This window comes from Trichosurus vulpecula, chromosome 4 (assembly GCF_011100635.1).
Source record: "Trichosurus vulpecula isolate mTriVul1 chromosome 4, mTriVul1.pri, whole genome shotgun sequence".
In the NCBI taxonomy this organism is placed as follows: domain Eukaryota; kingdom Metazoa; phylum Chordata; class Mammalia; order Diprotodontia; family Phalangeridae; genus Trichosurus; species Trichosurus vulpecula.
The window spans coordinates 208,368,893-208,392,468 of record NC_050576.1 but is presented as its reverse complement, the minus strand read 5'-3'; the positions used below and the strand labels follow the sequence as shown (position 1 = coordinate 208,392,468).

The 23,576-nt window shown below is 34.9% G+C and overlaps 1 protein-coding gene across 4 annotated transcripts in view; it reads right to left on the bottom strand.

The window, feature by feature from the left end:
* The window catches only part of LOC118847715 (ATP-binding cassette sub-family A member 9-like), a 122,642-nt gene that overhangs the window by 37,018 nt on the left and 62,048 nt on the right, over positions 1 to 23,576 (bottom strand). For all 4 annotated transcript variants that reach the window (XM_036756316.1, XM_036756314.1, XM_036756315.1 and 1 more), the window contains 4 exons: positions 15,439 to 15,546; positions 14,907 to 15,089; positions 14,540 to 14,653; positions 2,868 to 2,987 (listed from right to left, as the gene is read on the bottom strand). In XM_036756316.1, the coding sequence (XP_036612211.1) occupies positions 2,868 to 2,987; positions 14,540 to 14,653; positions 14,907 to 15,089; positions 15,439 to 15,546 (525 nt within the window). The remainder of the gene's footprint in view (positions 1 to 2,867; positions 2,988 to 14,539; positions 14,654 to 14,906; positions 15,090 to 15,438; positions 15,547 to 23,576) is intronic.

The following is a 23,576-nucleotide window of genomic DNA, read 5'->3' as shown; positions in this document are numbered from 1 at the left end:
TATTCATTCCAGCCTCAAGAGAACACACCCATGGTCCTAGACTCTCTTTGTGGAGAGAAATAAAGAGACAAAAAAGAGACTTTGAAAGCAACAGACCTGTAGAGGAGCTGGTGCCTCAAATAGTCCCTAATTTCAAGCTTGCCTCCATAGAAATTTGGGGCAACTGCCTCTTGACTGAGATTAGAGACACCTTTTTTTGGTTGAGTTGAACTACCTTTGTTCCAGTCAAAGAATTTATTCAAAGTATGTTTTTTAAAAATATTTTTCTGGAACATCCCAATCCATATAATTTCTCTGATTTTTGTTTACTATATGCTTGGATAAATGGATTTACCTGCTGTATATTATCTATAATTATATTTCATATAGCTAGCATTTGGTAGGAAGAAGTCAAGCCTGCTGGTGTAAACTTGGGGTACCTTCCCTTTTGTGAGAGATAAACCAGGAAAGCATCCTGAACATTAAAATACGTGTGTATAGATGTGTGTGAGTGTGTGCCTATACATGTATATGTGCATATATGTATGTACATATATGTGTGTTATGGGAAAAACATATCCTCTTTAAATTCATGTGATAGGAAACTGCTGCTGAAATAAATCTATCACAATACAGAAGCCCATTTTGCTTGCATTTTTTCTTTCTCTTCATAAGGATCAGATTTTCTTTTGAAGTTTAGATAATTTTTTCTTTCTAGTTGCATTCTAAAATTATTTCCTATGTGCTTGTTATGTTTTATTTTAATTTTTTCTTGAAGTTACAATGAATTTGTTCAAAGTAAATTGCCTTGATTATTATCTGATATTAGCATGAAAATATTGTTAGGGGAATGATGAATTTATTAATATGCTATATTTCTTAAAGCATAAAATGCTGCTGTATGTCTGACTTATTGCTACATGTCAATACATGATAAATTCACTGGTATTCTTTTCATGATTTGAATTCATGTCTATTCCTATGATAGCACATTAATCCAATAGAGCATTGCTGCTATAGTACTGCACAATTATTGTTTGCATCAATACAGTATTTATTTGTGTTATCAGTATACATGGAACAATCTTTTAAAAAGATGCAAACTCATGCAATTGAGAGTCATTTTCTTACAATATATGAAAAGCATAGAGATCTCTTAAGTAGACCAAGACTTTAAGAATGAGGACATTTTAAGAATATTGGACAGAAAAGTGAAAGGCTTGGAAGAGTAATCAATTAAGGCCACTAATGTTAAGTCAGACAATATAATTCAGAGGTCTTTCTAGTGGTACTTGGGAAATTTGACCATGGAGATATGCCTTGGAATTGACAGTAGAGAGTCGTTCTTGGAAGTTTCATAGAGGAGAAATTCTGTAGAGAAATTCTCTGAGGCGAAAGAATTACTTAAAGAGCCAGAAACCCTCCTAATCAAATAAGGTATTCCACAGAGAAAGTGAATACTCTAAAAAAAATCCAGACATACAATTTCATCTGTGAGTAAGGCTGAAGTCATATTTCCTATGGTAGATAGATATCATAGACACCATACTGACATTTCTCTAGACATGAGCCATGTCTCCAACCAGAACAACACTGGTAGACTTGCATTGAACAGGCAAATGTTGGCCTGAGACATAGAGAGAGCCCTGAGTCAGATAAAGTGATGAAAATGACACTCCTAGGGCTATATCCCACAGAGATCACACAAGTGGGAAAGGGACCTGTATGTACAAAAATATTTATAACTGCTCTTTTTGTGGTGGCAAAGAATTGGAAATCAAGGTGATGCCCATCAATTGGGTAATGGCTGAACAAGTTGTGGTATATGAATGTAATGGAATATTATTGTGCTATAAAAAATGGGGAAGATACAGACTTCATAATTACCTGGAAAGACCTACATGATCTGATGCTGAGAGGAGCAGAACCAGGAGAACATTATACACAACCACAGGCATATTGATTCTGTGATGACTAACTTTGATAGACTTGGCTCTCCTCAGCGATACAAGGCTCAAAGACAGCTCCAAAGGACTCATGATGGAAAAAGCAAGCTACATCCAGAGAAAGAACTGTAGAGTCTGAATGCAGGTTGAGGCAAACTATTTGCTGTCTTTTTTTTCCTCTTTTTTTTGGTTTTGTTTCTTCTCTCTCATGATTCATTCTATTGGTCATAATTCTTCTTTGCAACTTGACTATTGTGTAAATAAGTTTAATGTGAAGGTTTATGTAGAATCTATATTAGACTGCATGCCATCTTAGGGAAGGAGGGGAGGTGAGGGAGGGGAAGAAAATTTGAAACTCAAGAACATGTAAAACTAAGCGTTGTAAACTAAAAATAAAAAAAAAAATCTAATTTAAAAAAGATATTTTTCTGTCCAAAGTTGGCTGCAGATGTTACCAAGAAACTTGTGCTAAATGTGTAAAAGGAAATTATTACCAACTTGCGCTACAAAGTAGAAAGCCTTAGGAATTTGGCTATATGGATTTTTATATCTAGATGGAGATAGTAAAACTATGAATCATATTTTAGTGATAACTTACCATTTCACCAGATATGCATAAGCATACCCAACCACAAACCAGAAAGCATCTACTATTACCAAACAGTTGTGGGGAAAATTAAGCTTTTTTTTGTTTTGAGTGTATATATTCCAATAGAATGTACTCTGACTAAGGTAGAGAACTTGAGAGCAAGCTATTCAAAGAAATGTTAACTTAGGCAGGTATCAAAAAGTATAGACTTACTCAAGACCACAGTTTAAATATTTTATTTGCATACTATTGAACATGTTGGGAACATGGACATCTAAATGGTGATTTATTTTGTGTGACAAAGCTTTCTCCCAAAAATTCACATGATCTGGGAAATCATTAAAGTTGCTTACCTCGACAAGAAGATCACAAATTCCCAACAATGTAAAAGAGGGTACTAATATTATGCAGAGAAGCATATAATAGGGAAAACTGTAGAAATACTGAAGACTGTCTATCAATAGTATTGAAACCTGAAAGAAAGTATTAAAAGGGAATCATGATAATGTCAGAGTCAAGTTCAGTACTCTAGAATTTGATGTTTTCTTAATATAAGTTGTTTTCCAAGTTTTAAAAATACTAATAGCTTTAATATGACTTACAAAATGCTTTTATCAAAACAACCTTGAAAGCTAGATAATGCAAGGAATTTTATCACATTCTTATGGATGAGGAAACTGAGACTCAGAGAGACCTTGCCATATGACTTGCCTGTGTTCTCATAGCTAGTAAGTGTTGGAGTCAGGATTAGAACTCAGATATGCTGATTGCAAGTCTGGCAATTAATCCATTTTGATGCTGCCTCTCATAACATTAATAATAACAATTCACATTTATATAAAGTTTTATGATTTATAAAACATTTTATATACATGATCACATTTGTTTCTCAGAGCAACACTCTAAGGTAAGTCATGTTACCATATCTATACATGTGAGAAGCCTGAGGCTCAGGTTAAGTGATTTCTAAGGCCATCGAGGGTGCAGCTAGGTGTCATAATGGTTAGAACACCAGGCCTGGAATCAGGAAGACTCATCTTCCTGAGTTAAAACAAATGTAGCTCAGGCGTAAAGGAGTAAAACAATTGCCCTCCTAAGATAACTTGAAAGGACAAGCTGAGTTTTGGCTTGAGTGAAATGCAAGTACCTAAAGGCTAAACTCAGTTGAATCAACAAACAACAAGCCATGGGGGCTTCTGGATTGTAAAAGCAGCCTGAACTCAAGAACTTTCACCTCACAAACTTTCATCTCAGGAGTTTTCATGTAATAAACGACTAAGTAGGGAAAGACAGTACCTTGTGCTGTCTCCAGATGCCAGGCCTAACTGTGCTGACCAGATGTGATGTTGGGCTGTAACTGTGGGCAAGGAGGAGCAAGCCCATACTGGGTGAGTGTGGTACTGGTAACACAGAGAGCAAGAGATATTGGAAGACAGAATGGCTGGGAGCCCTAGACATGTCTTAGGCAAGGAGAGGAGTGCCCAAGATTGGGATCCTGAATAAAATTCAGAAAATAACAGTAAGAAGGACCTGAGGCCTGGGGCAACATTACCTACCACTCTAGATTAAAATTTGATTACAATAATAAGCATCTAAAAATAAAACAAAATAAAAATGAGTAAGCAAAGGAGAAAGAACCCAACCACAGATAGCTACTATGGTGTAAAAGAAGATCGGGGTTCATATTCAAAAGGACACAGGGGAGCTTAAAAAAAGCTACTCCTACCCCAAAGAGTAATGTCAAATGGTCACAAGCCCAAAAAGAGTTCTTGGAAGAACTTAAAAAGAAATTCAAAAATCAAATAAGTGAGATCAAGGAAGAATTAGGGAAAAAATAAAAGCAAACCAAGAAAATCATGAAAAGAAAGTCAACCAATTGGAAAAAAGATCCAAAATCTTAAGGAGGATAATAACTCCTTGAAAACCAGAATTGAGCAAAGGGAAGTGAATGATATTATAAAACACCAAGAAATAATAAATAACAAAATCAAAAGAAAGAAAAAAATTGAAGAGAATACAAAGTATCTCATCTGAAAAGCAACTCGTCTGTGGAAAAGATCAAGGTGAGACAATATAAGAATCATTGAACTACCTGAAAGTTATGATCAGAAAAAGAGATTTTTATACAATATTACAAGAAATTATTAAGGAAAATTTCCCTGAAGTTCTAGACAAGAAGGTAAATTAGAAATAGAAAAATCTACCATTCCCCACCTGAAAAAGATGCCAGGAGGAAAATTTATAGCAATATCATAGCCAAGTTTCAAAGCTCCCTAGTTAAGGAGAAAATGTTACAAGCCACAACAACAACAAAAAAACTAATTTAAATACTGCAGAGCTATTTTTGTGTCTAAAAATAACTTAAGTTGCCCCGCAAAGTTAAGTATAATCCTGAATGAAAAAAAAAGGATATTTGATGAACTGAAACACTTTCAGGTACTCATGACAAAAAGACCAGAACTCAATGGAAAAAATGATATCTAAAATCCAGACAAAAATATAAGAAAAACGTCAAAGACCAACAATAAGGGACTCAATAAGGTCAAGGTATTTACTTTTTTAATGTGAAAATGTCATCAGTATTCTTAAGACTGTCCTCATTACTTGGCTTGTTTGAAAGAAAGGTTGGGGCTGAGCAAGTATGATGGAGTGATTCTAAAAAACAAAATTGTGTAGGAAAAGGTAGAAAACAATTATCTCATAAAAATGAGGTGTGAAAAGAAGAACTGATAAAGAGGAAGCAAGTGTGAGTGCAGACCTGTTATGGAACCTTACTCTCATCTTATCTGAGTTAACCTGGGAATAACAACATCTAAAAGAATATAAAAGTCTTCTCGACTTATAAAGAAATTAGAGGACTAGAGGACAGGATAAGTGAGGGACTTTTAGAAGGGTGTGTAGATTCAGATTTAGGAGGGAGAGTCAAGAGGATGAGGGAGGAACTCTTACAGGGGTTGGTAGATTAAGGAATATATGAGTAAGGGGAGAGGATAAGGAAAGGATTCTTCAAAAGGGTATAGATTAGGGAGGTGGTGGTTACAAGTAAAGGATTTGTGAAGAAGGATAAGGTAAAAAGAGAGGTTGAGAAGGACAATAGTGAGGAAAAATAGAATGGAGGGGGAAATACACAAATAGTAATTATAATTTTGAATATTAATGGGACGAACTCACCTATACTGGATAGCAGAACGAATTAAAAATATTATTGTTTACAAGAAACACATTGAAAAATGAAAGACATAGGCAGTTAAATAGAGGGTTGGAGTAGAATTTATTATGCTTCAGCTGATGCATAAAAGCAGGGGTAGCAGTCATGATCTCAGACAAAGTTAAAATTAAAATAGATTTAATTAAAAGAGATAAGCAGAGTAACTACATTTTGATAAAAGGAATTACAAGTGGAAATAGCAGTAGTACTATAATAGTGGGGACTTTAATCTTCCCCTCTCAGAACTAGATAACTCTAACCAAAAAATAAATAAGAAGTCAAGGAAATGAATAGAAATTTAAATAAGCTAGATATGCTAAATATCTGGAGAGATGGCAATAGAAAGAAGTATGCCTTTTTCTCAGTTGTTCATGGTACCTTTACAAAGATTGGCCATATACTAGGGCATAATTTTTTTATAGTTAAAACCAGAAAAGCAGAAATATTGAAAGCATCTTTTTCAGATCACAATACAATAAAAATTATATTTAATAAGGGATCATGGAAGCATAGATTAAAAACTAATTGCAGACTAAATAACCTAAGCTTAAAAAGAGTAGATTAAAGAACAAATGATAGAAACAATCAGTAATTTCATCAAAGAGAATGACAATAATAAGACAACATATCAAAACCTGTGGGATACAGCAAAAGTAGTAATCTAAGGAAATTTTATCTCTCCAAATGCTTATACCAAAATAGAGAAAAACAGACCAATGAATTGGGTATGCAATTTAAAAAACTAGAAAAAGAACAAACTAAAAATCCTCAATTCAGCACTAAATTGGCAGTCTTAAAAGTTAAGGATGAGATTAATAAAATTGAATGTAAAAAAGCATTGAATTAATAAATAAAGCTAAAAGTTGGTTTTATGAAAAAGATAACAAAATAGACAAAACTGGTTAATTTGATTTTTAAAAAGGGAGAAGAAAACCAAATTACTAATATTAAAAATGAAAAGGATGAATATACCACTAACAAAGATGAAATTAATTATATATATTATAATTAATTATAAGGAGTTATTTTGCCAAATTATATGCCAATAAATTTAACAATTTATGTGAAATGGAGGAATATTTACAAAAAAATACAAACTGCCTAGATTGCAGAAAAGTAAATAGAATATCTAAATAAACCTAATTTAGAAAAAGAAATTGTACAGGCCATGAGTTAACTTTCTAAGAAAAAAGCAGCAGGACCAGATGGATTTACAAATGAATTCTATCAAACGTTTAAAGACCCACCAATTCTAATATTAAATAAATTATTTGAAATAGTAGGCAAAGAAAGGGTCCTACCAAACTCCTTTTATAAAAGAAATATGAGAGTGACACCTAAACCAGGAAGAGTAAAAACAGAGAAAGAAAATTGTAGACCAATTTCATTAATGAATGTGGATGTAAAAATCCTAAATAAAATACTAGCTAAAAGATTACAACAGTATATTATAAAGATTATTTATTATGACCAAGTGGGATTTATGCCAGGAATGCAGGGATGGTTTAACATAGGAAAAACTATTAACACAATTGATCATATCAATAATAAAAGTAGTAAAAATTGCATAATCATATCAATAGATGCAGAAAAAGCTTTGAATAAAGTACAACCCTCATTTCTGTTAAAAACATGTGAAAGTATAGGTATAAATGGATTTTTCCTTAAATTGATAAAAAGCATTTACCTAAAACCATCAGCAAGCATTATTTATAATGGGGATAAGTTAGAAGTCTTCCCAGTAAAATCAAGTGTGAAACAAGGATGCCCACTGGCACTAATATTATTCAATATTGCATTGGAAATCCTAGCTGTAGCAATAACAGGGGAGGGAAGAAATAGAGGGAATTGGAATAGGAAATGAGGTAATAAAACTCTCTCTTTTGCAGACAATAGGATGATATACTTAGAAAATCTCAAAGGCTCAACTAGAAAGTTAGTTGAAATAATTAATAATTTTAGCAAAGTAGCAGGATATAAAGTAAATCCACATAAGGCATCACCATTCCTATAAATCACCAACAAACCTTACAAAAAGATACCCCCATTTAAAATAACTCTAGACAGTATAAAATACCTAGGAGTTCACTTGCCAAGAGAAAACCAGGAGCTATATGAACAAAATTACAACCAAAAAATAAAACTTTTTATACAAATAAAATCAGATTTAAATAATTGGAGAAATATTAATTGTAAATGGGTAGGCAGAGCCAATATAAAAAGTGACAATTTTAGTTAAATTAATTTGTATATTCAATTCCATCCCATTTAAATTACCAAAAAAACTACTTTACGGAGTTAGAAAAAATAACAAAATTCATTTGGAAGAACAAATGGTAAAGAATATTAAAGGAACTAATAAAACAAAAGTAAAAGGAGGAGGTTTAGCAGTACTAGATCTTATATTATAAGGCAGTAATTATCAAAACTATCTGATACTAGCTAAGAAATAGAAAGCTAAATCAGTAGAACAGAGAGTAGACATAATTTATAGCAGCAAATGACTACAATAACTTTGTGTTTGACCAGTGTAAAGATTTAAGTTTTGGAGATGAGAATTCATTATTTGTTGGGAATTCAAATTGTTGAGAAAACTGGAAAGCAATCTGGCAGAAACTGGGCATAGACCAACATCATACACCATTTCCCAAGATAAGGTCAAAATGGATACGTGACCTAGATATAAAGAGAGATATCACAAGAAAATTTGAAGAATATGGAACATATTACCAATCAGGCTTAGGGATGGGTAAACAATTTATGAACGAACAATAGATAGAGAGCAATGTGAGGTATAAAATGGAAAATTTCAATTACATTAAATTAAAAAGGTTTTGTGCAAATAAAACATGTAGCCAAGATCAGAAGCAAAGCAGAAAATTGGGGGAAATTTTTATAGACAATTTCTTAGATAAAGGTCTCATATCTCAAATACATAAAGAATTCTGTCAAAACTATAAGAACATGAGTCATTCCCCAATTCATAAATGGCCAAAGGATGTGAATAGGCAGTTTTCCAATGAACAAATCAAAACAATTTATAGTCATGTGAACAAACGCTCTACCCTTTGACCCAGCAATACCACCACTAGGTCTGTTTCCAAAGATAATTAGGGAAAAGGGAAAAAAAACTGTATATTCTAAAATATTTAAAACAGCTCTCTTTGGGTGGCAAAGAACTATAAATTGTGGGGATAACCATCAACTGGGGAATGACTGAACAAGTTGATATGATTGAGATGGAATACTACAATGCTATGAGAAGCGGTAAGCTTGATTTTCTCAGAAAACAGATTTGCATGAAATAATGAAGAACAAAATTAGCAGAACCAAGAGAACATTGTATACAACAACAGCTATACTGTTTTAAGTACAAGTTTGAGCTACTAAATCATTTTAACTATTATAAATACCGAAATTAGCTACAAAGGAAGATGCTACATGCATCCAGAGAAAGAACTGACAAAATATGTATAGAATGATTTTACATATATATATATAAATAATATATGTATGTATTATGTGTATATATATACATATACATACATATATATATATATATATATATATATATATATATATATATATATATATATACATGTCTAATGGTAGCCATCTCTAGGGCAGGGGCTGTGAGGGAAGACAAAAAGGAGGAAAAAGAAAGTTACATGATAACTTTATTATATATTTAAAAGGAATAGCAAATTGTACAGAATAGATTTGCACTTTCTTGCACAATTTTTGTTCTCATCCTACTATGTTATGGAAATGCTTGTTTTATTTCTTAAGTTCAGAATAAAATAAACATTTTTTTTAAAAAACATGATTATACAAATAGAAGCATAAAAACTTCTGGTGCAATTATAGTACCCCTTTATGTTAAAAACATTAAAAAGCACCAGACTAAATATATTATTTTTAATATAGTAAATTTTTAAAGTCTTTGTCTAAAACCATTAACATTATCTGTAACTGAGCAATGACAGAGGTCTTTTTATGAGGTCACAGATAATACAAAGATGTCCCATTGTTATCATTATCATGTGATATAGATTTAGAAATGCTATAGCTTTTGATATAGACCTAGAAATAACTATAGTATTAAGATATGAAAAAATGAAAGAATAATCTTAGGCAAAGAAAAATTATTGCCTTTTGCAGATTATTTAACGGTTTATAGAACCTTAGATATCAAATTAAAAATAAATTAAGAAATTAATAACCTCAGTAAATAGGAAGATCTGACATAAATCTACATAAAGCATCATCCATATATTTGGATATTAATAAGAAAACAGCAGGAAGAAAAAGAATTCCATTCAAAATCATGACAAATACCTTGGGTTCCAGCTTCTAAGACACACAGGAACTAAATAAGTAGGACTACAAGACACTCATTATATAAATAAATATAGATCTAAATAATTATAGAAATATTAATTCCTCATTGTTGGACTGTGCCAAAATAGTTAAAACTTCATTACTATCTAAATCAATGTACAGATTTAATACTATAACAATCACTCTACCAAAGTACCACTTTGTAGTACTAGACAAAATGATAAAATTCTTCAGGAGGATCAAAAGGTCAAGACACTCAAGGAAAATAATTAAAAGAAATGAAAGATAATATTACAAGAACCCAAACTAAATAATGAAAATGATCATTAAAACTATTTGGTGCTGGTTAAAAAAAATAGAAAAATTGATCAGGGGGACCAATGAGGTACATGAGACCCGTAAGCAATGAAATATAATGGCACTGGCAAACGTGATTCGCAATGCTGGGGATAGAGACTTGTGCCTGAAGACATGAAGTCCTGAGTTTAAATATGCCCTTAGACATTTACTAAATGTGTGACCCTATGTAAGTCACTTAACCTCTGTTTGCCTTAGCTTTCTCAACTGTAAAATGGAGATAGCATCTACCTTAGCAAGATATTATGAGGATCAAATGAGATATATTTGTAAAAGTACTTAACACAGTGCCTGACACAGAGTATAAATGTTCATTCTGCTTCTCTTTCTTTCTCATTGTGCAAAAAAAGACTACAAGGATAAGGACTTGCTATTTGACAAAATTGATAGAAAAGATAGAAAACAGTCTGTCAAAAATTAAGTTTAAACTAACTTATATCATAAGCTACATGATCTCCAAATGCATGGATACATAACCTAGATATAAAAGGTTGTATGAGCAAATTTGAGGAGAAAGGAAGCAGATATCTTAGCAACTATGGATAGCAACAAATTCTTGACCAAACAGGAAATAGAGAGGACCAGAGCAGATGAAACGGATAATTTAGATTACCTCAAATTGAAAAGTTTTTTGAACAAATAAAATAAATGCAGTCAGAGGTAGAAGATTAAATCATCAACTGGGAAACTATCTCTGCAGAAAATTTCCTTTTTAAGGACTGTTATCCAAACATTCTGGAATAATTTTGAAACTTATACACCAAATGTCAATAAATTATACCTCCAAGTCATTAAACTATGCATATTGACCCAGCAATACCATCACTAGATATACGTATCTACCAAAGAGATCAAAGAAAGAGGGGAAGGATCCAAAAGCACACACAAAAGATTATCATTGCATTTTTTGTTGTATCAAAATATTAGTAACAAGTGTGTATCCATCAATTGGATAATGGCTGGACATATAGTATATCCTTAATATCCAGATATGATGACCTTTTCTCAATTCTCATCTTTCTTGACTTCTGTGCAGTCTCTGATACTGTTTATCACCCTCTCTTCCTGAGTACTTTCTTCCCTCTGATTTCATAACATTGCCCCCTCTGCATTCTTCTCCTACATGCCTAACCTCTCCTTAGTCTCTTTTGTTAGATTTTCATTTAGGTCACTAACTATATGTGTCTGTCAAGGCTCTGTTGTGGGCCTTCTTATCTTCTCTCTTTATACCATCTTGCTTGATGGGTTCAGCAATTCCTGTGGATTCAATCATCATGTCTTTGCAGATGGTTCCTAGACCTATATATCCAGCCCTAAGATCTCTTCTGAGCTCTAGCCCAATGTCACCGATTGCATATTAGGCATCTCAAATGGAATGTCCTATAGTCCTAAACTCAACATGTCCAAAACAAAGCTAATTATCTTTTTCCCCCAAACCCTCCTTTCTCTCCTACTATTACTATTAAAGGCACCACCATCCAGGCTCACAGCCTCAGTGTCATCATCAATGCCTCAGTTTTGCTCATTCTATATGTCTAATATGTTGTCAGATCTTGTTATATTCACATATGTCATATATCTGCCTTTTTATAGAATCATCTAGCCACACCCTTCTATAGGCTCTCATCAATTCTCACATGATTTATTGAAATAGATTTTAAATTGGTCTCCCTGTCTCAGACCTCTGCCCATTCCTCTGCCCATCCTCCAGTAAGTTGCTAAATCACTGATCTGACCAAGTCATCTGCCTACTCAATAAACTCTAATGTTTCCCTATGGCTTTCAGGATTAAATATAAAATCTTCTATTGGGAATTTAAAGTCCTTTACAATGTACCTCCTTACCTTTGCAGTCTTTACAATTTACTCCCCAGCACTATCCAGCAACATTGTCCCACTTGCTGCTTCTCTCGCATGACACTTTATCTCCTAATTCAGACACTTTTCATGGATATTTTTGGTGCCTAAAATGATCTCCTTCTTTATTCTCATTCCTAACTTTCCTGGCTTCCTTCAAAGCTCAAATCTACCTTCTGCAAGAGGCCTCTCTCACCATCCCTTTCCCCCCGGTAGTCCCTTCTTATAAAATTATCTTACATTTACACTGTATATATGTAATATCCAGTCACAATAATTAGTTTAAGACTGAAGGGAGGGAGAGGGGAGAGAGAATGCATACAATCCATGTGGCTATCTCTTCTAATTCTTCAGGAAGTTTAGTTTGGCAAAAAGTTATAAATTCAATAAAAATTGCTTCAAGTCCCCAGTTAGGAAAATTCTAAACATTTAGACAGAGGTTGGACTCTGCTTTAATTTTTAATTGTAGGTCTCTGTAGTTAACCTCAGACTTCAATGTGGTTAAGGCAAATTTTTGGTTATTTGAAATGCTTCTGTAAAGCATTTCCAGGCTAGATCTTCTCCTCTAAGGTGCCTTACTTGTTATGTCCCTTACAGAAGAGTCTATGCAGCTGGCCTCATAAATGTCCTTTGACCTTCAGGGCCTGAAATTCTAGAGAATGATGAGAGAGGACCTTCCTGGGATTAGCTCATTCTCTCTTTCCTGAGATCTTATCTCACCACCAGATGAAGGGCTAATTGGCTTTTGTGTATACTATCTGTAGGACTTCTCCAATTTCCATTTGCTGTTCTACTATTTGTTATTTTTAATGGTCTTCTTTGTAAGTTGGTGTTATTTGTTCTTTTTCAAAGAGGACCAATAACATCACAGGGTGATATCTTGACTTGTTCATGAATGAGATTTAAGTGAGGCAGTTGCACAAAATTGATAGCCTCACTCTCTCTTCCAGAGTCATCCCAAGTCCAGTGGCATGACAAAAGTCAGTATGACTGCTAATGTCTTGCAACACATTGATGTCTTCAATATCTGATCAAGCTCTAAGCACTCTGTCTTCTTGGCTGTTGGAACAAATTGTTCTCATTCACCCATTCTTCTGGGAGAAGTCTCTGTATGCTTGGGGTAGACATCCCCTTAACTCACCAATGAGTTGGAGGCCTGTTGGTTACCCTCAACCTGATTCAGTCCATCTGCTAGGATGGTTTTACCCAGGTCTGGCCTATACACCTGCTACAGCTTCTTGGGGCCAAAGGTGGAAGAACAGCCCTGAAAAGGGCTCAGCAAGCCCTCGCACCATAGGTGCTAGTCCTCCCTGAACACCCCATACACCCCTGTGTATGTATTATCTGGTGCGGAATATATGACCAGGGTTTCCCTCTCTCTCAAAAGGGTTCAAGCAAGCAGCTTTTGTTCTGATCCCAGACCACAGATACTTGAGGAAAAGGAAATAAACATTTATATGGTACCTACTGTGTGCCACGCACTGTGCTAAGTACTTTACCAGTATTAGCTCATTTGATCCTCACAACAACCCTGTGAAGTAGGTGCTTATTATTATCCCCATTTTACATTGAGGAAACTGAGACAAACAGGTTAAGTGACTTGTCCAAAAATAACACAAGCTAGTCACATCTGAACACTCGTCTTCTTGGCTACAGGCCCAGTGCTCTAGCCAATGTGCCACTTAAAAATCTAGCCTAAAACCCTGGAGGAGATATTGTCTAACTTTTCTGGTCATGGACTTTGTCTGACCCTCTTCCCCAGCTATTATTCTGGCTTCGCAGGCACAGCCCTCCTCCAGCTTTCTAAGGAGTAGGACAGACCTCCCTCAGATCAAATCTAACCAGGTCTCTCCAATTGAGCCATCTCTACCCCTCCCACCCATTCTCCCACTCCACAATACACAGTACATAATCTTATTTGTTAATTATGGGAGGCTCCGAGAGGCTTGTAATAATTGGAGCCAGGATCCTGTGAAAGGATTAGTCTTACATTCTTTTGTTCTCTTTCTTTGATAGAATTAAAGTGAGATTCATAGGAATGTTCTTTGGGGATTTATGGCTCTCTGAGGAACTTAAGTCATTTGAAAGTCATCATGCAAACGAAATCTACTCTTTCTATGCTTCTGTGCAAAGATCTAACAACAATACAATGTATTTCTACCATAACATCATTTTACTCTACAGGTTATTCTGAAGATAAAAGTGACTGTACAGGTTTATATAAAGTCCTTATAAAATGAATGCATTATTTATATGTACTTACAGTGAAGAAGCAAAGGGACCAAAAGTTACTGTTTTTCTTCCCCTTGCGAAAGATGAATGAAATCACATACAAAAAGGAGATATTAGATGCTGTATAACCAATGCCTGAGAAGATCTGAAATTGGTAGAAACTTAAAGTAAGCACAGATAAGACAAATTTTCTTCAGGAAAATATGTCAGCTTGTAAAGTTTTCCAAAGTAAATTTGATATCATGAGCATTTTATAGTTTTCATCTATGTAATATTTAAACTGTGAAATATTATTTCACATATTTTTGTTTGAATTATTATTGAATTATTCATATTAATTCATATTGTTATTTTGTTTCAGTTATAGACATTGTCTTTGTTCTATTTTTAATACTTACCTTAGCAAACATGAATACAGGATCATACAAAGAGTCTGGTAATGTTTGAGCCTTACAAACATACATAAATGTCAGTGTTAAAAGGAGTATCAATAAGTACAGGGGAATATCCACCAGGGCCTGCCCACACCAGTATGCAGAAGGGTAGAGGCCTGAAATCCTTAGCTGGGCTTGAGCTTTTATCTAATTAAAAAAAGAAGAAGAGGCACAAAGTGGTTTTGAAGTCTGAAGCTTAATAAATGTAGATAAAAATGTGTATTTATAGTAATGCTCTAACAATGTTCAAAGACCCTGGTAGATATAGTGCACTTACACAAACACTAGACTTCTCAAGGAATAACTAGGCATCTACTTAACAGGTAGAAATCAGGATCTTGTTTTAAACAATTACACACTGGGACATGCAGAAGAGAACTGAACTGGGTGCCATGCATAGAACATTTATTTATTTTTTAAGAAGAAAACTGATGTATGTAAAAAAATCTATCCTCTCAGAATAAAATTAGTTGGTGTTTAAGTAACTTTTTCTTACTTTGTAATCATAGATGCTGCTCATTGCGATGTAAGGAGAAATGCTGGTGGCAACTGATAGCCATAAAATATTGCTGTTCAAAAAATTAAGCCAAAGTTCCATTGAATTCTGTAAGGATGAAGAATACCGTTAGCTATTTAATATAAGAAGTAAAACATAAAATTATAAATAAGGATGGTGTCAGTTTTCCAGGGATGGAAAATTTTTGAGGAAATGAAAAATAGAAGTGTAACACTGAATCTCCATGATAAAGTTAAGAGGATTTTTATATTGAGGGAAGATATATATATATTCTTAACATAGGGAAGCCACATTGATTATCAAGGAGCAATAGAAATGAACTCTTGGATTTGTATTTGAAATTAGGAGATTATTTAATGTTTCAGACCTGGATTATTACGCTAGCCTACTAGTTGTTCTGTCTGCCACAAGTTTGTCTCCGTTCCAGTCCATTTCCATTCAGCTGTCAAATTAATCTTCCTAAAGTACAGATCTGATCATGTCACATGACTCCATGTCAATCCCTACTCAATAAACTCCACTGATTCCTTATCACCTCCAGGATGAAATATAAAATAATTCGTTTGGCTCTCAAGGTACTTGATCTAATGGAGAAAACAAGGGGAAAAAAACCAACTATGTACAAACAAGATAAAGACCAGATAAATTTGAAATAATCAATGCAGAGAAGATAGTAGAATTAAAAGGAAACTTGTTTGGCATTCAAAGCCTTTCAAACCTGCCCCCCCTTCCACCTTTCCAGTCTTCTTACACTTTACCCCACTGTCCCCACACCTTCTTATTCAGTGACACTGTCCTGGCTCTTCCTAGGGCAAGACACTCCATCTCCTGACTGAGCATTTTAACTGTCTGTCTCTCAGGCCTGAAATACTCTCACTTCTCATCTACTCCTTTCTTAGCTGCCTTCCTTCAAGTTCTAGCTAAGATCCACTTTTTATAGGAAGACTTTCTGGCTTCCTTTTAATTCTGCTATCTTCTCCCCATTGATTATTTCGAATGTACCTGGTCTCTATCTTGTTTGTACATAGTTGGTTTTTTTCCCCTTGTTTTATCCATTAGATCAAGTACCTTGAGAGCAAAGACTGTCTTTCGGCTTTCTTTTTGTCTCCCCAGAGCTTGGGGCAGTCCCTGGCACATAGGAGGAATTTAGTAAATGTGGACTGACTAAACACAACTTTTCTTTGATAGCAAATTATGTTTTGAAGCATTAAGTTTCCTCACAGATCAGAAGAATGAATAGGGGTTTCCATATTTTCTTTTAATAAATTTATTTTTAAACATTCTTTTTTTGTAAAATATTGAGTTCTAAATTCTCTCCCTCCCTCCAGCACCTCCCCTACCTCTAGGAAGGCAAGCCATCTGGTATCAATGACTCATGTGAAATCATTCAAAACATATTTCCATATTAGCCATGTCATAAAAAAAGAAAAATAAAGTCAAAAATTATACTTCAATTTGTACTCAGAGTTTATCAGTTCACTATATGGAGGAGGATAGCATTTCTTCAACATGAGTTCTTTGGAATTTTCTTGGATCATTATGTTGATAAGAGGAGTTAAGTCTTTCATAGTTGATCATCATTGCAATATTGCTGTTGCTATGTACAATATTCTTCTGGCTCTGCTCATTTCACTTTGCATCAGTTCAGATAGATCTTCCCAGGTTTTCTGAAACCATCTCCCTTTTCATTTCTTATAGCACAATAGTACTCCATCATAATCATATGCTACATGTTGTTCAGCTGTTCCCCAATTGATAAGCATCTGCTCAATTTTCAATTCTTTACCACCATATGAGGAATTGCTATAAATATTTTTGTACAATTAAGTCTTTTTCCTTTTATCTCTCTGGGGTATAAACATAGAAGAGGTATTGCTGGATCAAAAGGGTCTGCACAGTTTTATTGCCATTTGGGTAGAGTTCCAAATTATTCTCTAAAATGATTGAACTAGTTTATAACTCCACCAACATTTATCAATGTACTTATTTTCTCATATCCCCTCCAGCATTTGTCACTTCTGAAAAGTATGAGATGGTGGTTCAGAGTTGTATTAATTTGCATTTCTCTAATCATTAGTGATTTAGAGCATTTTTTGCATGACTATAGATAGATTTAATTTCTTCTTCTGAAAACTGTTCATATCCCTTGACCGTTTTAAATTGGGGAAAAGATCTTATTTTTTTAGAAATTTGACTCAGTTCCCTATGTATTTGAAACATGAGGCCTTTGTCAGAGAAACATGTTATAAAAAAATTTGATATTACATCCTCGTCTATGATACCTTTTAGCAAAATGTAGTTTCCTGACTGCTGTTGCCGTTGTTCAGTTTTTTCATTCCTGTCTGACTCTTTGTGTTCCCATTTAGGGTTTTCTTGGCAAAGATAGTGGAGTGGCTTGCCATTTCCCTCATTTTACAAATGAGGAAACTAAGGCAAACAGGGTTAAGTGTCTTGCACAAGATCACACATTACTATGTATTTCCCTCCATCTCATTTTCTTCTGTTTATTCTTCTCTTTTTCTTTTTATCCTATCCCTCTTCAAAAATCTGTTTTAATTCTGGCCACTGCCTCCTTTAATCTGCACTTCCTTTCATGACAAACCAACCCCCCCCCCCACTTCAGTAATCATCTACCTCTTCTATTTCCCTATGGGGTAAGATTGATTTCTATACACAACTGAATGTGTATACATATTCTTCCCTCTTTGAGCCAATTCTGAAGAAAATGAGGTTCAAGCATTAAAACCTCTTCCTTATATACTTCTTTTTATAAGAGAAAATTTTCCCCACTGTACCTTTCCCTTCCTCATTCTTCCAGGGCATTCTCCTGTTTCACCCCTTCATTTTTTTGGAGATCATTCCAACATAATCAACTCACACCCATGCACTCTGCATATATACACTCCTTTAGCTGCCCTAATAGTGAGGAGTTACATTTATCATCTTCCTATATAGGAATGTAAACAGTATAACCTTTTTGAGTCCCTTATGATTTTTCTTTCACTTTTACCTTTTTACGCTTCTCTTGAGTCCTCTTTTTAAATGTCATGTTTTCTAAACAGCTCTGGTCTTTTCATCAGGAACGGAAGTCTTCTATTTCATTAAATATCCATTTTTCCTCAGAAGAATTATACACAGTTTTTCTGGGTATGTTACTCTTAGTTTAATCCTAGCTCCTTTGCTTTGCAGAATATTATAATCCAAGCCTTTTACTCCTTTAATGTGGAACCATCTAGAAATTGTGTGATCCTATAGTAGCAATTTAGATTTGAAGATCTTTCCCACCTATTAATAGGCCATGTGACCTGCGACCCCAGCAGGGGGTCAGAGAGGTTTTGGGATGGTGAGGCTCCAGGTTGTAATATTGTGTGTGGAATATTTTACTTCTGTGATAGACTGGATAAATGGCTTGTGGGATACAGTTCTCTGGTGTCCGAATAAATGGTTTACTTCTTCTGCCTTCTATGTGGAGAGTCTTGTATACTTCGCATTACAGAACTACATAGACACTTTGACAATTATCATCTACATTGTTATTATTGCCTTTCTGTTACACCATGATATTTGATTTGTTTCTTTCTGGATGCTTGCAAAATTTTCTCCGTGACCTGAGAGCTCTTGAACTTGGCTATAGTATTCCTGGGAATTTTCATTTTGGGATCTCTTTTGGGAGGTGATTGTGGATTTTTTTTCAATTTCTATTTTACCCTCTGGAACTAACATATCAGGGCAGTTTTCCTTTATAATTTCTTGAAATATGATGTCTAGTCTCTTTTTTTATCATGGCTTTCCATGTCCAATAATTCTTAAATTATCTCTCCTTAATCTGTTTTCCAACTCAGTTGTTTTTCTGATGAGACATTTCAAATTTTCTTCATTTTTTCATTCTTTTGACTTTATTTGATTGTTTATCAGTGTCTCATGAAGTTATTAATCTCTACTTGCCCAATTCTAATTTTTAAAGAATGGTTTTCTCCAGTGAGCTTTTGTACCTCTTTTTCCATTTGGCCAATTATTCATTTTAATGATACTTTTCTTCAGTGAATTTTTGTAACTCCTTTTTCATATAAACAATTCTGTATTTTAAGGTGGTATTTTCTTCAACCGTTTTATGCCTCTTTTACCAAACTATTGATCCTCTTTTCATAATTTTCTTACATCACCATAATTTCTTTCTCCAATTTTTCCTCTACCACTCTTATGTCTTTCTTTAATTCTTATTTGGTTTGGGTCGAATTAGCAATTTTTTTCTTTGAGGCTTTTTTTATAGCTGTTTTCACACTGTTGTCTTCTTCTGAATGTATGTCTTGGTCTTCCTGCCATCAGAGTAGGTTTTTATGGTCAAATTATTTTTGTTATTTGCTTGTTTTTTTCCAGCCTATTTCTTGACTTTGAACTTTATGTTACAGTTGAGCTATGCTCACCTTGGGGTGGGGAAGCAGTGTCTCAAGCATCAGGCTTTTTTGAACCTTTGTTTTCAGAGCAAGTTCTGGGAGTCTTCAAGTTTTCAGTGGTTCCAAGGTGATGTGATCTGGGGAGAGGTATGGTCACTGCTCTCCTGGTCTGTGCTCTGGTTGTTACCCAGGATAGGCCTCTGCTCCCTCACAGCCTCAAGAGCTATTACTCCTCTTGACCCTGGAACTGTGACCAGGTCCTCTGCTCTCCTGTGGACACAAGTGCTAATGCTCCTCTATGCTTTGGAACTGCAACCAAGGCCCCTGCTCCCTTGTGACCAAACATGTGTACTCCTCTCAGTCCTGGAACTTCAACCCAGAACTGCCTATGGGCAATAGAACTGCCAATCAGCATCAGCTGTACCCAGTGCCAGCAAAATGTTCCCTGTAATCTCTTTCTGACCAGTTGTCTAACCTCTTTACCAACTCTGGGCTGAGAATTCCTGAAACTGCTGCTACCACTACCATAGTCACAGCTGTCTCCAAGGCCTATGGCTGGTGCTGCTGATGTATTTGCTCTAAGCTGGCCCCTACCCTGGTGTCATAGACATCTCCTACTGATCTCCTAAGTTGTTTTAGGCTGGAAAAACATCTCATCTTGACCTCTTGTTGGTTCTGCTGCTCCAAAATTTCATTTGAGGCATTATTTTAAAGTTCTTTGGAGGGGAATATTGGGAGAGTTCAACTGAGTTGCTGCCTCTTCTCCACCATCTTGGCTCTGCCCCAGAAGAATGAGTAATTAGAACTGGTCATTGCTTCCAGCCCAAACCACTCCAAATATTGGTTGCTTCAAGACTAGCACACTAAAATATGTGATTATCTACATTTGAGAGACTCCAAAGGTTAACCATGACAGTGTACCCTAAGCACATAAACCAAACAGATGAGGAGGAGGAGAAGGATGACAGTAGTAGCAGTGGTAGTTGTGGTGGTGGTGGTGGTGGGAACTGGTACTAAAAATCTTTCCTATATCAGTAGCAACAATGACAGTGGCATCAAGCCTCAGCAGCTCCTGTGCTAAAAACAAAATCCTCTCTAGTTAAGCTTTTCCAGCAGGAAGCTGAGTGAAAATGTTTACAGCAAGTTTCTCTGATAAGGGCCTCATTTCTCAAATATACAGAGTAATGAGTCAAATTTGTAAAAATATTAGTCATTCTGCAATTGATAGGCAGCTCTCAGAAGAAGTCAAAACTCTCTATATTATATAAAAATGCTCTAAATCACTGTTGATTAGAAAAATCCAAATTAAAATAATAAAATAATAAATATAATATATATAATATATACAATATATATGTATTTTATATGTATATATGTATACATGTAAATTATATGTATATATCATATACAATATAATATATACTATGTATAATATATGATATAATAAATATAATATGTAAATACAAAAATAATAAAATAAGTGCCACCTCATACTTATCAGATTGCCTAATATGACAAAAAAAGAAAATGACAAATATTGGAAGGAAGAATAGGGAACTAATGCACTGTGAATTGATCCAACCATCCTGGAGAGTAATTTGGAACTATGCCCAAAGGGCTATCAAACTGTGTATATAAAAACCATAATTCTACAATACATTGTTTACAAGAAACACATATGAAACAGGGGGATACACACAGGATAAAGGTAAAAGGCTGGAGTAGAATATACTGTGCTTCAGCTAAAGTAAAAAAAAAAAGCAGGGGTAGTAATCCTAATCTCAGACAAAGCAAAAGCAAAGATAGATCTAATTAAAAGATATAAGGAAGGACACTATATCCTGCTAAAAGGCACCATAGACAATGAAGCAATATCATTATTTAACATATATGCACCAAGTGGTACAGCATGCAAATTCTTAGAGAAGTTAAGGGAGTTACAGGAAGAAATAGACAGCAAAACTATACTAGTGGGAGACCTCAGCCTCCACCTCTTTGAACTTGATGAATCTAACCTCAAAATAAACAAGAAAGAAGTTAAGGAGGTGAATAGAATTTTAGAAAAGCAGATAAAAGAACCTATGCTAGTAGCCCTCCTGTGTTCTGGTGTTATTGGTCTTATACAGCCACAGTAGTGGCAAGTAACATTGTTATTACAGCCCCCTAGGGTGAGATGTCAGTGGCAGGTTGGGAAGTCTGGTTGTTACGGCACAATTCCATCTTGCAATTAGAGAGGAAGGGCACCAGGCAAGCGCAGTGGTATTATGGGAGAAAAGTGGAACCCTCATGATACATTTGCCCTAGGGCAGAAGAAGAAGCATGAAAGTCCTAAGGGAGAGAGAATCTTGATGGTGAAGTTATACTGGTCAACTCCATTGAGGAAGCAAAAGGGAGAGAGATAGAATGTTGAGGAATGCACAAAGAACAGTTTGTCCCAGTGGTATTTAATTGCACTGATACCTCACAGCATAAGGCTCATGAAGCATAGTGATGACAGTCTGGGGAGGAAGACTATCACAAAATCATAAAATCATAAGATTATAGATTTTAGGTTATTTAGAGAATGTTTGAATTCTGGGGAAAATCACCAATCATCTTGCCTTAGTTATAATCCATCTTGTTTGTCTTGGAATGTCTTTAAAAAATATTACTAGCATGGATAATTCATTAACCTAGTAACGACTTAATTTAATGACTAAGTTGCATAACAGTTGTAACAACACTGTGGCTAGCACCTGCTGTGGGGCATAAGGCCAATAACAGCAGCGCACAGAAGGGCTGCCAGCACAGTTTCTTTGATCTGTTTTTCTAAGGAAAGCAACTTTAAGTGGTTAACAATCTCACTTTAATCAAACATAAATATATAATTCACTTAGTTCAGGGGGAAAAGCCAGCACCCTGAACTTTGAAGCAAATACAAACAGAAATTACAAACATACGTTATATAAACAGAGCAAATAACACAAACCAGTCTATCCATAGCAATACATAGTTACCAGAGAAGCACCAACATTTGGGTTTTTTCAAAGCTGGGGGGCTCCTTAACAGTTACCCAGAGTCTCCACACCAACACTCTTCCAGTGAGTGAGCCCCAAACAAAACTCTAACCTCTGAGTTAATATACCCTGTTCAGGGTCAAAAGGCGTCACAACCATGTGACTCAAACCTATGTGAACTAGGCTTTCTTGTTTCTTAAGCAGCTCGTCAAAGACTCCAGGATTTAATGAAAGAAACAAAGGTACTTGATTACTTCGGTGCTCTAACAGGGAAAGCAGTAAAAAAAACCCCAAAAGTCCTACCTTAATTACCAATACACAGTTCACCTAGAAAGGTCTCAAAGAAAAGAGATAAAACAGGAAAGTTCTAATGTAAGGATAAGGGTGAAGAGAAATAAAAGGACTAGGGAATGGACTGCTGCTAGTTAGGCTAGACTTTAATACTCTATGAATGGGATCCTACATAGCCAGGAGGAAACAAAAAAAGGCACTGAGGATCTGGAGAGAGAGGAAGGAATCTAGTCATTCTTCTACCTTGTCCTGATTCTTCTTCCTCTTCCATTTCCTAAAATTGTATCTTTCTCTTCATCCCTGATATTCTACACTTCTTCATCTTTTTCAAGAGTTTATACACTCTCATGGTATCCATTATAACTTCCATAAATATGATTCCTCAACTTGGGTCTATTTATCTCTCCCCTGCATTCCAGTCACACATGTATCAGTG